The sequence below is a fragment of the Schistocerca gregaria genome, chromosome 4, assembly GCF_023897955.1.
Source record: "Schistocerca gregaria isolate iqSchGreg1 chromosome 4, iqSchGreg1.2, whole genome shotgun sequence".
NCBI classification, from domain to species: domain Eukaryota; kingdom Metazoa; phylum Arthropoda; class Insecta; order Orthoptera; family Acrididae; genus Schistocerca; species Schistocerca gregaria.
The window spans coordinates 191,389,688-191,408,532 of NC_064923.1; the positions used below are offsets into that span (position 1 = coordinate 191,389,688).

Below are 18,845 nucleotides of genomic sequence, written 5' to 3' on the forward strand. Positions count from 1 at the left end.
CGGACTTCGGCCATCATCGACAGTCCACTTACTGTACTATGAATCACTAAAATTATCAGTTGTTTGGTAATAATTGATATCTTTTTTGTAAACTATAGGTTTGGTAGGTGGACTGATAAGGTAAGGGATGAGGAGTTTCTCCACAGACGCAGAGAGGAAAGGAATTTATGGAAAACATGGACAAGAAGAATTGGCAGGATGATAGGACACCTGTTAAGACATCAGGGAATAAATTCCATAGTGCTATAGAAAGTTGTAGCGGGTAAAAACTTTAGAGGAAGACAGAGATTCGAACACATCCAGCAAATAATTGAGGATGTAGGTTGCAAGTGCTATTCTGTAATGAAAAATGTGGCACAAAAGAGGAATTTGTGGCGGGTCGCCTCAAACCTCTCAGGTAACTGATGACTCCAAAAAAGACATCTCATGTGTGAAGAAAACACTGAACGGTGTGTATGACTAAGGCTGCTGTCGCGGTGTCACTGACAAACGGTCGTTAGATGGCGTCGCCAGAGGTGGCTAATAACATCAACCGACATCTTGATCCGATCTCCTTCATCAATTTTTGGCAGGATTAAGGAGGTTAGAATCTATTCTACCAAGAGTGTTGGAATCTATTCCCAACTCTTTCCTCAGTTATTGGAATGACCAGATAAGTATTACGGATACATAAGAGGAAAAGAGAAACGTTCTGCCAAACGTAAATGCAAGATTACAAAATGGCTCTGAGCATTATGGGACTTAACTTCTGAGGTTATCAGTCCCCTAGAACATAGAACTACTTAAACCTAACTAACCTAAGGACATCACACACATCCATGCCCGCGGCAGGATGAGAACCTGCGACCGTAGCGATCGCGTGGTTCCAGACTGAAGCGCCTAGAACAGCTCGGCCACGCCGGCCGGCGCAAGATTACAAACACTCCATACAAATTCAGACAATTTCTGCAAACAGACGTATGCAATTTACCTTTAATGACTGCCACCCAACACATTCGTGAGAGAAAAATATAAATTTTTGTATAAGGTACTATAAACACCTTAAGTACTGAATATTTTAAAACAACTTTCTATACCAGAATCACTACACTACTGACATAAAAACACCAGCAAGCCGTATTATAATTCGTTGACTGCTACTGGCCAACTATCACGAAACAAAACACATCCACTACAGTAATCTTAGCAATAAAAACTAATATACACCATCTTTACCACTTAAACACACAATTTTCGAGTTTGTAATATCGGCAGGAAATATCCGGTACACATTTTTTCTTTACGACTCGAAACATTTTAAGTATAGACAGTTAGCTGAAGAAGCTTAATATAAGATACCGTTCGGTGTTATTATTCCATTTTTAATTTGTTCGAAACCTGTAATTTCCGATAAAATAGTTATTTTAGACCATATATTCCGAGACATAGCTCTGTCATTATATTTCTGATCCTCGGTATGTGACAAACTCTTTTGTTGTACTAAACTTACCGATTTCTTACAATGCACGTTGCGAGTTTGTGAATGTCACCCGATTCGACCGAAGAAGCCGGCCGCGGTTGCCGAGCGGTTCTAGGTGCTTCAGTCAGGAATCGCACGACTGCTACGGTCGCATGGATGTGTGTGATGTCCTTAGCTTAGTTAGGTTTAAGTAGTTCTACGTTCTATTGGGACGGATGACCTCAGATGTTAAGTCCCGTAGTGCTCAGAGCCATTTGAACGTTAGTCCGAAGAAACTGACTAAATCCGCTCCTTCTGTCCGAAGTCTACTTTTTCGGGCGTTGAAATAGGTTGCACCTAGGCTGTGCATTTAGTAAGATACTGATCTGAGACGAATGACCGTCTTTTCCAACGTTGGTCTTCGGCGCAATGCCCCGGTATCGATGCTATTTTAGCACTACCTTGAGCCTGTGTGCAGACGGCACTATAGTTGTGTGGGCTCCTTTATTTTGCTGACGTGAAAAGACAGATGAGGATGATGATCATTTGAGGCTGAGGACGTTAAACAGCAAGGTCATCAACGCCAATGTATGAATGATATATAGACAAGCATGTTCAATATCTGTTAAAAAAATAATAGTAAATAGGAAAACCAAGTTGCGCTCACACACAAGAAGTGAAAAGACAACCCCGATTAGGCCCCATTAGAAAAGCCCTCAGTAACATTCAGACGAAACACAGTGGGGCAACTGAATACAGTCAACGACAAAATACACGATTAAAAGGGGATATGTGACTGTCATTGGATGACTGCTTAGAAATAATGGCTAACCAAACCACTCTGGGACGTAGTAAAATCTCACAGCCAATACTTCAGGAAGAATTTCGGACATCACACAAAATTTTAAGACACGAACCACACTCGCATCATTATCAGTTAAGAGAGGTCTGACAGTGCGAGAGATCCAGATGAGCCCTCAGGTTGTCAACAAAATACATTCAGTCAAAATATGGGTACAGCTGTGTCCCACATCAGTGAAATACTGGTGGCACCTTGCGACGTGAGAGGAAACCATGAGTCATTGGGCAATGTTACAATCTGTGCCTTGTAAAGGCTATTTCTTGAGATCGTTGTGATCGAAGGAGGTAAGCCACGGTCACTTATATTCCTCACTTTCAGCCACTGAGTCTCCCATCAAGAGGCCGGCCGCTGTGGCCGAGCGGTTCTAGGCGCTTCAGCCCGGAACCGTGCTGCTGCCACGGTCGCAGGTTCGAATCCTGCCTCGGGCATGGTTGTTTGTGATGTCCTTAGGATGTTAGTTAGGTTTACGTAGTGCTAAGTCTAGGGGACTGATGAACTCAGATGTTGAGTCCCATAGTGCTTAAAGTCATTTGAACTATTTTGATCTCGCTGCAACACATGGTCTTCTTGATCACTAATGTGGTAACAGTCTGCAGTTAGACTGGGCAGCGTGAAGGAGGTAGAAGGGAGGAAGCCTCATTGGCAGCCGAGTTGGCGAGTTCTTTCGTTGCATCCCTATGCGCCCCAGAGCCTAGCAGAAAAATATTTCCTTGTCCCGCCTTTGCAAAAGAAGGAGACCGTCCCGGTCTTCTTGCATCTTCAGATCTGCTGTGTACATCTGATCAATAGCGAGGAGGCACTGTGAGTATCTGAGCAGATGAGGAGTTTCTTGGCACGATACCGTCTAATCAGTTCCAGAGTCCTCAAGGTGGCATACAGTTCCGCGCAATAAACTGGAAACTGCTGTGGATGTCCTGTCCTTTGGCCACTGTTCGGGAGAAGGACAGAGCAACCTGCTTAATCAGTGTAAACGGAAATAAAATCTGAGTCAGAAGACTGACGTCTAAAAATAAGAAAAAAGACGCTGAAAGGATCAGGGTAGTTTATCAAGAAGGTGTGTGAGGATCTCACTGCCAACAGGCTCATGAGATGGTAGCTACACAGAGCACAAGGTGACGACTACATAGGACACTATCCGTACAGAAAGTGCTTGTAGCGTTGTGGTCAGAGCACAGGTTAGAAGTGGCATGTGTCCTTCACGAACGCTGATACCCCACATTAAGCCACGTCATCAGTTTCTGTAGAGTAGGCTCCAAACACAGGTGCGTCAGTGAAATGATCTTCTTGGAAACAGAGGCAAAAAAATTCTATCCTGTACGAGGAGTCTCAATTCCTCCGGATGAGTCCTGTATCCACTCATATTTCACCGGAGTATCCAAGCAATTTCAGCGGTATAGTTTTCATTCACCCCTACCCCTTGCGCCGCGGTGTCAGGCACTTGTAGGGCGAGGAAGGGCTGACGGGATACGTGGGTTCAGTGTCGAGACATAGAAATCCAAGAATGGCTACTGATGGTACCCGGCGCAACTTTTAACCCGAACGTGGTGATCCTTTCCCTGCCTGCACCCTTTTCCTTCGAGGATATTGAGAGAAAGGGAGCATTGAGTACTACACCTCTTTTGGAGTGCCTTCTCGACCCTCACTGCAAAAAAATGTGTCCGATTTCTTGTGTCGTAGCAGCTTGGATTGCTATGTCTTTCGTCACTTTGCTTTGGGATATACAGGTGCAAGTACAAGTGCTGGTGGAGGTGGACGTCATCTGGGTCTAGGGGTGCACCTTGGGAATAGGTTTGTGCATTATGGATACATACGAAGTGGCAGCTAAAGGGTCTTTGTCATATTTCGTCATTTTATATTGTTGAGTAAATACGCAATCTAATAGAACACCCTTTACGATGTAATCCTCACTACTTCATGAACAGTGCACGGTTCATGCGCGCCGGTGGCAGGGCACATCCATCTCTACATGTTGACCAACTGCGCAGTTCCACAGATGCCGCCGATGTCACTTTCCAGCAGGATGGTGCCCCACCCCATTACCATGAGGATGTTCCCACATTTCTCCACGAGACGTTTCCTAAGTGTTGAATAGGAACGGCGAGGATGCGGGGTTGGGGGCATACTGTCCGCCCCTGGTTGCCCCGGTCTGACTCCGTTGGATTTTAGTGCATGATTGTTTATCAAGGACATTGTTTATAAGACGAAGTTCGAGGTCGGGTACACCTGATAGAATGGATCTACGCTACAAAGACATTGTGCCAATAAAATAACTGACATAATGTTTTGAACACGGCTGCACTTGAGCAACGATTAGTGATCAATAAATGAGACCAATGGAGCTTACCAGTTGCAACAAAAAGTGGATTTACTCAAACTTTCACCATGGGTTCGACAGATGTAAACAACTATTCTTCAGAAATACATGTAACTAAAATTTCTAGTCACAAAAACACGAAATAACGAAATAATCTGACATATGTCCAATGAAAATACGCTGTCATAGCACATTATTGTAAATCGGTAGGGAAGCTAGAATACCCAAAAGACAAATGCTAAGGCTCAGTCTAGATATAGTGGGGGTTACTGAAGTGAAAAAGAAAGATAACAAGAGTATCATCAACAGCAGAAAATGGTGTAGCGGAGGAAAATTAGTTATAAGTAGGAAGGAAGGGCGGAAAGTCACCTACTGTAAACATAATCATAGCATGTAAGCTTTCACGGCCGGCGTCTTCATTAATTAAAACTTCCGGGCTGAAATGCCGTGGTCAATATATAAAACTTCTTCTCCTTCCTGACGTTTCGTTGACGGCTGCGGGGAACATCTTCTGAGGTGAGTCGGCGACTGGCTGCTAGGCACTGGTGGTCCCTCTTATATACAGCGCTTAGATGGCGGCACCACTCGTCACGTGCTTTCGACTTTAAAACTATCTCTGCCTAGTGTCATCTCTCTCGATTACAGGTAATCGATTGTCACTTCGTTGGTACAAAGTCGAACGCCATATCGTGTCTAGTTTTAATCCTTCTTCTTTTCTATTAAAATTATTTCCGTGCTTGTAGATTTCTATAGCTTCTCTATACATGCGAGTATAATAATGTGAGGTCCTAGTTATCACGTTTGTCTCACTAAATTTTATTTCGTGATTAGCGTCTTTGAAAACGTGTTCCGCTACAGCTGATTTTTCAATCTGTCCCAATCTACAGTTCCTTTTGTGTTCCGTTAGGAGGGTATTAACACTCCTTTTGGTTGTTCCAATATAAACCATGCCACAGCTACACGGAATTTTATACACACCTGGGGTAGCTAAAGGGTGTCGTGCGTCTTTCACCGATCTTAAACTTTCACTAATTTTCTTGGTGGGTCTAAAGATTGTCTCCACTTGAAACTTGGCCAAAACTTTACCAATACAGTCCGTGATGTTGTGAATAAATGGAAGAAAAACTTTTCGAGCCAACTTTTGTTGTTGTCGTGTATTTTCGGACACTTTTCGTCTAGGGTGGAGTGCTCGATCTATTTCCTTGTCAGTGTACCCATTTCTCTTGAAAGCTGTTCGCAAATGGCTTAATTCATCTTGCAAGTAAATTGGCTCGCAGATGTTATTAGCTCTGTCCACTAAAGCCAGGATATTACGTAAAGCCAAGCCACCCAGCAGTAATTTATTCCTAAGGGAAAGAAAGGCGTTACGAGAGATTATGCGGACAGGAATATTATTGTACTTACTGCTGATAAGGGTATTGCTACTGTCGTGCTGAAGAGTGAGGATTATCATAGAAAGATCAGTGACCTCTTGGATCCTACCACCTATAAAATACTGAAAAAGGACCCTGCAACGAATGTGTTAAGTGCTACCCAGCGATTAATAAAAAGTTCTTCCATTCCTACAGAAGCCGCAGCCGGCAACGAAACGTCAGGAAGGAGAAGAAGTTTTATATATGGACCACGGCAATTCAGCCCGAAAGTTTTAATTAATGACTACTGTGAACAGTTCAGTGATAAGATTGCACTCATCAGAATCAGCAGTAAACCAACTATGATAGTAATAGTTAAAGTATCCATGCCGAAGTTACAGTGAGAAAATGAAGAGGTAGAGGAAGTATATCAAAATACTGAAAGAGTAACTCAGTACGTGTAGGGATGCGATTGTAGGGGAGGGAATAGATGAAACTGATACGGGATAATATGTGATTCGTAGTTGGAAAGAGAAATGAGAAAAATTAATTAAACTCTGCATTAAATTTCAGTTAGTAATAGCGATTATTTTGTTCAAAAATCAAAATAGAAGAAGTAAACCTGGAAAAGGCAGGGAGATCCGGAAAAATTCCAGGCATGTTATATCATGGTCAGGCAATTATTCCGAAATCACATAATAAATTGTAAGGTGTACCCAAGAGCAGTTATAGACTCAGATCACATATTAGTAATGATGAAGTCTACACTGAAGTTTAAGAGGCTAGTCAGTAACTATCAGTGTGGAAAGAATTGTGTTACGGAAGTACTGAGGAATGAAGAGATATCGTTAAGGTTCCTTGAATCTATAGGTACTGCGGTGGTGAATAGCTCAGCACTCAGTTCACTTGAAGAGGAATAGGAAATTTCCCAAAACAGACAATCACAAAGAAGGTAAGTGTGAAGAAGCAATGGGTTATAGAGGAAACACTTCATTTGATCGATGAAAGAGGGAACTACCAAACTTTTCAAGGAAATTCGGGAATATAGAACTACAAGTCACTTAGGAACGAAATAAATACGAAGCTAAAGGAAGCTAAAACGATAAGACTGCATGTAACATTATGAGGAAATTGAAAAAAATTAATCTCGGAAAGACTGACTCAGACTATAGAAAACCCTAAACAACCTTTGGTGAAATTAAAAGCAAGGGCTGTAACACTAAAGAGTGCAATGGGAATTCCATTGTTAAATGTAGAAGAGACAGCGGATAGGTGGTAACAATACACTGAAAGCCTCTAAGATTGGGAGGAATTGCCTGATGATGAGATAGAAGAAGAAATAGGTGTCGGCAGGGAAGAAATAGAGGATCAGGTATTAGAATTTAAAAGAACTTTGGACAGCTTTAGATAAAATAAGGCAGAAGGGATACATAATATTTTGTCGGAACTTTTAGAGTCATTGGAGCGGAAGTGGCAAGAAAACGACAATTCACGAAGGTGTGTAGAATGTGCGAGACTGCCGTTATATCATCAGGCATTCGGAAAAACGTATCCAGGCAATTCTGCGCGGGGTAGCCGCCCAGTCTGGGGAGCCTTTCTGGAGCTGTTCGAGGGCCTACCCACGTCGGATGTCCGAGTCCTCCCTCGGGCATGTGTGTGTGTGTGTGTGTGTTGTCCTTAGCGTCAGTTAGTTGAAGTCAGCGGCCTAGGAGCCGATGACCTCAGCATTTTGGTCCCACAAAAACTTTTCAATGATTTCCAAATTTCCTGTCCACACAATTCCGAATCCTGCCAGAGGCGATAAGTACGAGCATCATCGGACAATCAGCTTAACAGCCTATGCATCCATGTTGCTTAAAGAATAATAAACAGACGATTGGGAATGAAAATTGAGTACATGTCAGATAACGACAAGTGTGTATTAGGAAAAAGTAAAAGCATCGGAGAGGTGATTTTGTCGTTGCTGTTGATAATGGAAGGAAGACTGAAGAAAAACTTAAGACATATTCATAGCACTTTTCGACCTGGAAAAAGCGTTAGATAATGTGCAATTATGCTGGATTTTCGAATATCAGAGAAAACTCGGGGTAAGCTGTACGAAAATACAGGTACTATACAATATGTGCAAGAATCAAGAGGGAGCAATCAGACTGTAAGACTAAGATGATGTGCTCGGATTAAAGAAGGCGTAAAACAGGAATGCAGTCTTCCACTCTTTTTGTTCAGTGAATACAACAAAGGGGCAATGACGGTTATAAAAGAAAGGATCAATAGTGGGATTAAACTTCTGAGTGAAGTACATCAGAGATACTATTCGTTGATGATATTGTTATCCTTTGTGGAAGCGAAGAAGATTACGGAACTCTGAGCAAGCACTTGGTATGTGGTGCTACAGAAGAATATTGAAAATTCGGTAGACTGATAATGAAAGGAATGAGGAGGTTCTCCAAGGAATCAGCGAGGAAAGGAATATATGGAAAAGACTGACAAGAAGAAGGGGCAGGATAAAAGGACATCTGTGTCCTACTAAGGCATCAGAGAATAACTTCCATGGTATTAGAGGTAGCTGTAGAGGGTAAAATCAGTAGACGAAGACAGAGATTGTAATACATCCGGCAAATAATGCAAGTTAAAGATGTAGGTTGAAATTTCAAGGTTGGCGCAGTAAGTATCGAAGGAGTCAAAAGACTGGCGATAAGAAAATTAACCTTATTTGAGCAAAAATGACATCGGTTTTTAATTATGCTATGGCAAACTGAGGAACAGGCATATACCCAACGTCTTTTAATTTTCATCATCTGTCGCTTACAGTACCTCTGGTGGTGAAATTTTCGTTGTTCTTCTTCATACCGTTTATCCCGTCTTTCCTTCTCTTTTTCAATCAAGTAAGATCCAACTGCAAAACTTATGGATTGCAGTCCCAGCATCAAGAAAGTAAGTCCTGTGGCACTGTGGTAAATTTTACACGGGGATGGTCACTAAGAATAAGAAGGGTAACAAATTTTGAAACTGCCGTAAAAGTTAACAAATCAACTCATAACAAAAACACAAATTTCCTAATAAATTAGTTAAATATCTTTACATGACATTAAACCTTATCACTTTTGAAATAGCTCATTGTATTTCTCACATTCGTGTTCTGCTTCATCTACATCTACACTCTCCTGCTTAGCTGGATGGCAATGTGCTAACAAATAGTGCGAGGAAAGAACGACTTTTGCATGCGTCCTTAGAAGCCCTTGTTTCCCTTATTTTATCTTTGTAAAATAGTGCAGTTTTTTACAGTGAAGGAAAGAGGAAAACGAGGAAAATAAAGCGAATCGTATTGCACAACCAGACATAAAAAAGAAGACTTGAGACTAACCACGACTTTCCCAGTCGTAAAATTTTCTGCATCATGTTCCAAATGACAGACTGGAAAGGAAAGATTTGTAAAACATAAGAAAAACAGGAAACACACAGCGCGTGGTAACGTGATGTGAATACAAAACCGTATCTGTTTCTCAAATTGTTAAATAATTTCCTCTAGGTTTTCAAGTAGTAAATAATTTCCTCTAGGTTGTCAAGTAGTAAATAGCACTATTCCTGGTGTCCAGTATACAAAAATAAAAACCCACTGATAATGCTGAAGCTTCAGCTACACATTTTGGATAAAATAATTTTTATTATTGGACCGCGTCATTGTAACTACCAAACCTATTGAGCAAACGATGTTTCGACCGATTTGTTGCGGTCCTTTTCACAGCCCTGAAGAGGGTCGCAAGAGGTAAATCGAAAAGTCTAGTTCAGTGGGTTTAGTAATTTGAAATAACGCAGCCCAATACCCAAAATTATTTTATCCAGAATGACAACGGTGGTAGATGCCTACGAAAAATGTCTCTTTAATAGAAGCAACTGAAAAAAATGTGTTTTTCTCCAGGCGAACCTTTTCCAAAAGCAAATTAATATGTAAGTAAGCAATGACAGATGAGCTTTAACCTGAAGATGATTTTATGAAACATTTCGGATCTGAACGTAACTGTCACAGACCACTCATACAAACCTATAATGAAACAGATACACATATTTTCAATCCCACAGTCACTACAATATTTTGAACTTGCCTGAGGTACTTAATTTATTCATTAGACTCAATCTCTATATGCTGTCACATGGTTAAAGAGCAAAGAATAAAGTGTTCACTATGAGATCAAAAGTATTCGGACACCCCAAAAACATACGTTTTACATATTAGGTGCATTGTTCTGCCACCAACTGCCAGGTACTCCATATCAGCAAGCTCAGTAGTAACTAGAAATCGTGAGAGAGCAGAATGGTGCTCTCTGTGGCGCTCACAGACTTCGAACGTGGTCAGATGTCACTTGGGTCATACGTCTGTACGCGACATTAAAAAAAAAATTTCAAATGTGTGTGAAATCTTATGGGACTTAACTTCTAAGGTCATCAGTCCCTAAGCTTACACACTACTTAACCTCAATAATAGTAAGTACAAACACACACACACACACACACACACACACACACACATGCCCGAGGGAGGACTGGAACCTCCGCCGGGACCAGCCGCACAGTTCATGACTGTAGCGCTCCTGACCGCTTGGCTAATCCCGCGCGACGTACACGAGATTTGCACACTTGTAAACATCCCTAGGTCTACTGCTTCCGATGTGATAGTGAAGTGTAAAGGTGAAGGGACACGCACAGCACAAAAGCGTACAGGCCGACTTTGTTGACTGACAGAGACCGCCGACAGTTGAAGAGGGTCGTAATGTGTAACAGGTAGACATCTATCCAGACCATCACACAGGAATTCCAAACAGCATCAGGATCCATTGCAAGTACTATGACAGTTAGGCGGGAGGTGAGAAAACTTGGATTTCCTTATCGAGCACCTGCTCATAACCCACACATCACGCCGGTAAATCCTAAACGACGCCTCGCTTGGTAAAAGGAGCGTGAACATTGGACGATTGAACAGTGGAAAAACGTTGTGTGGAATTACGAATCACGGTACACAATGTGGGGATCCGATGGCAGGGTGTGGGTATGGCGAATGCCCGGCAAACTTCATCTGCCAGCATGTGTAGTGCCAACCGTAAAATTCGGAGGAGGTGGTGTTATGATGTGGTAGTGTTTTGTTTATGGAGAGGGCTTGCAGTTCATAATGCACGGCCTGTGGCGGAGTGGTTATACGAGAGTAGCATGCCTGTAATGGACTGGCTTGCACAGAGTCCTGACCTGAATCCTATAGAACACCTTTGGGATATTTTGGAACGCCGACTTCGTGCCAGGCCTCACCGACCGACATCGATACCTTTCTTCAGTGCAGCAATTCGTGAAGAATGGACTGCCGTTCCCCAAGAAACTTTGCAGCACCTAATTGAACGTATGCCTGCGAGAAAGATGTCATCAAGGCTAAGGGTGGGCCAACACAATACTGTATTCCAGCAATAGCAATCAAGGGGGCCATGAACTTGTGAGTCATTTTCTGTATGGTGTCCGGATACTTTTGATCACATAGTGTATAGCCTTTCAATGTACTGCAAAAGGGAAATTAGCCGTTTGCGCCCGGAGGCTTGGGATCAAGGGCAAGTTTGGGTTCATGAAGTTTGGGAATAGAAGTTTACTTCTCGAAGACTTGTCCTAGGATTGTTATGTTCAGTTAAGTGAAACCAAGGAAAACGAATGAGAGGTTGAACTACCGTCCTCCCGAATGGTGGAGGACTACACCACACCACTCGGGCGTATACACTTGCTTCCTGAAGAGCATGGCCGGCAGAGGCTTTGTGGAACGACATGTAGGACCACTGCACTGTGCTGCCGAACTCTTCGCTAACCCCTTCGTTACTGACAGGCTATCGGGCCTGAATGTTTGTAGCAGTCTCGCATTACTTGTTTTGCTGTCTGGCGGCGATCGGATACCCTCCATTTGATGCAATGCTGCTTCGACGAATTGTTGGCGGAGTTTCGGCACAGGTCAACATAGAGTGTGTGTGTGTGTGTGTGTGTGTGTGTGTGTGTAAGGGGGGGGGGGGGGGTTACACTCCAGCTGTGTCGGTCAGTCGCGTGCCGTGAGGATGTTACGTGGTTCACAGTGTCCCGAAATTCCTTTTCGTTGCAGTATTCCGGGTGCACCGCTATAGTACTGATTTCCCTACAACTAAACTGCGCATTATAATTAAAGATTCACCCAGTCAATACCCTGTTATTTTCCCCCGTTTCGGCGCCGGTTTGAAATGTAGCCCAAAGGTACGTATAATATTCATCTGTATCGGTGGAAAAGCGTGGCAACCTGCAACTGTAACCTCGCATTCTGTGATGCTTCAAACACCAAGGTTTCAACAAATGCGGAAAAAGAGGCCGGAGTTCAGAAGTTCAAGCGACGTGTAAGGTGGGTTTGTAATATCACATTGAAGCCAGATTTCACCACAATTCTGCCCACCTCCACCGTGGGCGTTTCACACGCTGAGAAGTTCGTCACAAACCCTTCTTTACAAATTTCACCCCTTATATTCACGCCTCTGCTATGGAGGTCTCCCCGCAATGCCTAGCAGTTGAAACCACGGAGTTTTCTTGTGTGGGGTTAGGTGTTTCGGACACACCGATGTTAAGAATCGAAATGAAAAGGCCTTAGTGTACAGCATAAATCGCATCAATGAAACCATCCCTTATTTGGGGCATTGATTTCCACGCAGCTCGCTGTCGAAAACGACAGTTCTCCCCACGATGAGCAGCATGACAATTTTCTTGATCATCCTTGAAAGCGCTGAAGCGCCTTGGCCGATTCAACCGTTCTATAAGAATCAAAGGTTCTCAAGAACGCAAGGCGAACTGCTGTTTACGACCGCGAAATGTGAGGGAATCAACGCCCAGGTAAAGGGTTGGGTTCATTGACGTCTAGTGTGACAGTCCTCTGAGGTTATTGCGTTACAGTGCTCCGGAAATGTTTTCCCTGGCCACCCGTGGCCAAATGACGCAATTTCAACGCTAGGCGTCGTGATCCTGACATCCATCGCATAGGTATTAAAATAAATGTTGAAATGTTGGAGAGAGAGCCGGCCGCGGTGGTCTCGCGGTTCTAAGCGCGGAGTCCGGAACCGTGCGACTGCTACGGTCGCAGGTTCGAATCCTGCCTCGGGCATGGATGTGTGTGATGTCCTTAGGTTAGTTGGGTTTAAATAGTTCTAAGTTCTAGGGGACTGATGACCACAGCAGTTGAGTCCCACAGTGCTCAGAGCCATTTTTTTTGTTGGAGAGAGGTTGTGCGACACGTTGTGGTGACATCTGTTGCAATGTGACATCATTACCCCACCTTACACCTCACATGACTTTCTGAGTTGTGGCCTACTTTTCGCACATGTCGAAACCTTGGTATTTGAATCGTTGCCGAGCGTGAGATTATCGGCGCAGTGCACCATGCTTTTTTGTCACTGCAGAAAAAGGTAGTAGGCAGCTCTGAGGGAAATTTCAAACCTGCGTCCGAATGAGAGACAAAATCGGGGTTTCGAAAGAGTGAGCCTTTGATAGTGTTGTGTCGTGTAGGCCCGTACCTATCAAAGTTCATAAAACAGCTTTTCAATTTAAGTTACTACTGACTGTCACTGTCCTATTCTGACGAAACATTTTTAGTGGTCGGGCGAAAGTTGACATAATTTGACGTCACTGTTTATACATAGTCACCCACCGGAGAAAGGTTTATGCCACCTCTTAAACAACCGGCAACGAAAACATGGTACAGCATCTCGTTGTTGGGAAGCATAGTCTGTATAAAGATTTGATCTCGACGCTTCTACTTCTTCATCGCCTTGTCGACGAATTCGCTTGACGCCATGATAAATAAATCTTTTTGACTTTGTGGTCATTCTCATTCCACTTTATAAATCATGCTGTTAGTTGAGACCAGTAATTGCCTTGCAAACCAGAGTACTGCTTATAAACTCATCCGACCATGCAGTACGCCAAAGAATAAACCAAATCAGATAGTACTGCAGCTTATCACATTCAAACAACTGTGTAATTACTGCACATCGCACCTCTCTCTAGTTCCACTTGTTACTGTCACCATGAGGCAGACCAAAACTTTAATTTGACTCAAGTGAGTTATCTTATACCATATGTTAAATATACTTTGCTCTTCGTTTCTCTGCTGTATGATGAATACACTTGATAACATTTACAAGATCTAATTACGATTCTTCCTCTTTTTCATGCATAGCATAATTGGTCCCTTTTTTCTAATTGGTTGGTATGTAAATGAATTACGCTACTGGAATCACCACGTACGTCAGTGGTCTGATGTATCTGTTAGCAATCACGGTCCAATTTAATTTATCAGCGCCAGGGAGAGTTCATTAGGAACGGACGAATCGATAGCATATCCGCACGCCAACGACCAAGCCAGGAACGTTACGTTAGCAAGCAGCTGTCTCTCATTCAACAATTCATGAGTGAATACTCCACATATGTGTCTGCTTTTTACTTTGACGTTCCTTGGGTCGTAAGAGACATATCATAAATACACAAGATAAAGTGAGACGCGAGGTAAAATATCTGTGTAATTTCGTTGCCTAGTTCTCGAAGGAAGTGCAATTTGCTTAGTATACGCTGAACGTACGACAGCGCTTGAAGGACATCGTAATCTGGTAACTTAAGATGAACAAAATGATCACCAACTGGAGGTGACATTTCCCGAAAGTGGATGTACAATGGTTGACGACGGTGAAGATGATAATCATGTTGTTGAAAATGACCTTGACATTTGTAGTTACGTAGTAGGTATAGAGGTAGAGGAAACGAAACAGATTATTACCCCACAAAAACTTATGTAGTGTACTACACTTGCAATCCGATCCGGACTCCTCTGACGAGAAATCGGCACGGAAATACCTCCATTACATTGACTGTGTCTAATCAAGATGCGGGAGCTGCACAATATTTTCATTACCAATCCACTAGGGAGATACTATAAAACTTTTAGTGTTAGAGTCATATATTACGGGTTTCAAACACTTAAATCGAATCAGTAACGCGTTTTTCCTGCCCTCGCCCTTATGCAAGCAGTTATTCGGCTTATTCGGCTTGGCACTGCAGTGCAGTGCAGTACAGTGCACTCGCATTTACAAACGTAAATGAAGGTAAGAAATTCAACTAAATGCTATTGCTCTGTTATACCATGCTATGTATTATATTATATCTAACCCAACTGGACGTCGTGTCGCGATGGGATTAGCCGAGCGGTCTGAGGCGCTGCTGTCACGGACTGTGCGGCTGGTCCTGGCGCAGCTTCGAGTCCTCCCTCAGGCATGGCTGTGTGTATTCGTCCTTAGGATAATTTAGGTTAAGTAGTGTGTAAGCTTAGGGACTGATGACCTTACCAGTTAAGTCCCATAAGATTTCACACACATGTTTTTGGACGTCGTGAACTCCCTGATACTTAACACTATTTACCTGAGTACATAAAGTTTACTGTTGATGAAACTCAGGTGAAACCCTTACACATATCACGAGCAGTCCTAAACCACAAACTCTTAACAGCCACCATTAACTTGCAAAATGTTACAAAACTGAATGTTTCTGTGGAGACTAAACAGTATGCTTCAGCTTACAAGACTTGACTTCGTAATGACACAAAGCAAGGGAACACTAAATTTAATCTGGCAAGTGTTGAAGCCACGGTCTATTTTCACAACTTTCATACATCGTTCACAAAACCTCTTATTCTTAAGGTTTACCTTTCTTTGAAAATCATCGGCCCATTTCACTTTGAATCATGAGGATGTGTCGAAAACATTTCGAGACAATTTTTGCATATCGAAATTAGCGACAGAAGTTAATCCACAGAAGGTATAAAATTAACGGTACGCTTTAAATGTTTTCTTGCCTGGAACTATAAATAATTAGCAAAATGTGTTACTAATCTGAACATGTGCATTCGCGTCGAGAAATAAGTGATGAAACGATGACCGCATTAAGATGTCTACGAAGGCCGAGTGCGGTGGAATGGAGAAACATGACGTTTTGTTACATAGTGCAAAAATCAGTGCGGCGGGTACAAGTAACCCCAGATAGACGTGGTAAAAAAACAGAATTCATGGCAGTAACTTTTTGTTTACGATAGATTCAAGCGTTTCGAAGTTGCTAGAAAAACCGTTTAAGATGTTTGAACTCTGGTTCTACGTTCAATGACATGTAACCTATCAAAGATTAAGACGTTATTACAAAATCAGAGCTGCCTCCGAAATTGACAAGAAGATGAATGTTAATAGAGATTAGCAAAACGACCGTTAACGGAATTGTATATAATTTTGGATAAGAAACTAAACTAAACTAAACGCTGCCCCAGCAGGTCATGGACACCCAACAGTACCGACCGGCCGCCGTGTCATCCTCAGACCACAGGCGTCACCGGATGTGGATGTATAGGGGCATGTGGTCAGCACACCGCTCCCCCACCCGTATGTTTACGAGACCGGGAGCCGCTACTTCTCAGTCAAGTATCTCCTCAGTTTGCCTTACAAGGACTTAGTGCAACCCCGCCTGCCAACTGTACTCGGCAGACCGGATAGTCACCCAGCCTCATAGCGCTTAACTTCGGTGATATGGCTGATACCGGTGTTACCGCTGCGCCAAGGCCGCTGGCCTTGGATAAGAAAGAAGCTCACAATTTGACCGGTGTCTTGAGGGCACACGGATGGACGCTGAGAGCCACTCCAAGACAACAGTGAGTCAGATGCATCCCTTCTGCAAATTGTCATCACAGTGAACAGAACTTCCTGCTTAAGCTCTATTCGGAATGGGGTGGACAAACATCACGGACACAGTGATTAGCTTCCATTAGTCTCTTTGATGGAGTGTCAGAGAAGTAAGCCACCTCTTTTCTTCGTAAATTTCGACGTACAATCTCGAAATGTTTCAGACAGATTCTCATGATTCAAAGTAAATAGAGCGCATGATTTTCATAGAAAAATAAACTTTAAATATAATAGGGTGTGTGAACGATGTATAAAAGTTGTGGAAATAAATCGTGGCTTCCGTGCTTGTCAGAATGAATTTAATCTTACCTTACGTGCCATTACGAAGTGAAAACTTGGAAGCTGTACAATATTGTTCCTTCTCTGCAGGAACATTGAGTTTTGTGACATTTTGAAACTTAAGGGTGTCTCACTATCGATTTAAAGAGACTCCTCCACTGACACATTCCACCAGGTTTCTAAACGTCTTCAGAAGTCATTTTTCCAGAAATTACAGTGTTTAGCTCGTATCTTACGTTTTATTTGTTTATCATACAAGTCACCTTGCACTTCACTATAACAAAGTATACTCACTAAGCCGGGACAGCTTGAAGGCATCGGCGGTGTTGATGACGTCAACGAACGCCTGCAGCTCGAAACGGCGGCTGTTAGAGCCGGTGACGTTCTGATTGTGGCTGAGCATCGCGTACTTGAACGCCGTCTGCACCTCGTCCGTGCCCTGCTCGAAGATGGCTCCTGGAACGGGAAAATGAATAACAAAATTACACATAGCATACAACAGGTTTTTCTCATATTTGTACGTTACAGGACAAAAAATTGTGGAGCACCAAGAACACACAGTCGAATTCAACGCAGTTTCATAAACGTACACACACCATCGGTAGGTATGGAAATGATAATGGTTGCAATTCTCTCTATCTTGTATAACTGCCACCGGGATGTATTAGTGTTTAATGTGTTACATGGCCTGGCAGGATGTGTGAGAGGTGTGAGCTCCATCAGATTCTGCGTGCTCATTGTGGAGGACACAGAGATGGCACTTACCCGTGTGAGACAGTGTTATCAGCACCTACTAGTGGAAGGTGCCACACTGTGGGTATTAGTCTGGCCGGCTGGTCTGACAGTACTGCATCCAGATTTGTTGAGCATTCAGATGTGGCGCTGGCCCGATGTTAGATTAGGAACATGAGTGCAGACATACTCGTCGTAAAGTTTCTGGTCGACCAAGTCTGACCACCGCAAAGAAGGATCGCCGTACAAGGACATCGTAACGCCTATAAGTACAAACTTGACATCTGAGAATTGAAGTATCTGCGCTAGTAGAACGGAAATGCGGAAAACATAAGTCCGGAAACAATTTATTGGAGTCCCCAAAAAGAAACAATAATACAATCTCGAAAAGAACAATCGACGCGATCCCAGCTGCGGATCGACACAAGTTCAAAATAACAAATGATAATAAACTCTACCATCTGGTGAGCAAGATATATGAAACAGGCGAAATACCCTCAGACTTCAAGAAGAATATAATAATTCCAATCTCAAAGAAAGCAGGTATTGACAAATGTGAAAATTACCGAACAGTCAGTTTAATAAGCCACAGCTGCAAAATACTAACACGAATTCTTTACAGACGAATGGAAAAAGTAGTAGAAGCCGACCTCGGAGAAGATCAGTTTGGATTCAGTAGAAATACTGGAACGCGTGAGGCAATACTGACCTTACGACTTATCTTGGAAGAAAGAATAAGGGAAGGCAAACCTACATTTCTAGCATTTGTAGACTTAGAGAAGGCGTTTGACAATGTTGACTGGAATACTCTCCTTCAAATTCTGAAGGTGGCAGTGGTAAAATACAGGGAGCGAAAGGCTATTTAAAATTTGTACAGAAACCAGATGGCAGTTATAAGAGTCGAGGGACACGAAAGGGGAGCAATGGTTGGGAAGGGTTGTAGCCTCTCCCCGATGTTATTCAATCTGTATATTGAGCAAGCAGTAAAGCGAACAAAAGAAAAATTCAGAGTAGGTATTAAAGAGACAGCAAAGGACTTGGAAGAGCACTTGAACGGAATGGAAAGTGTCTTGAAAGGAGGGTATAAAGTGAACATCAACAAATGCAAAACGAGGAT

The 18,845-nt window shown here is 42.8% G+C and overlaps 1 protein-coding gene across 1 annotated transcript in view; it reads right to left on the reverse strand.

Annotated features, from left to right (window-relative positions):
* Positions 1–18,845, reverse strand: part of LOC126266667 (glutamate receptor 1-like) — a 438,813-nt gene that overhangs the window by 243,059 nt on the left and 176,909 nt on the right. The window contains exon 2 of the mRNA XM_049971086.1: positions 17,291–17,452. Coding sequence (XP_049827043.1) covers positions 17,291–17,452 — 162 coding nt within the window. The remainder of the gene's footprint in view (positions 1–17,290; positions 17,453–18,845) is intronic.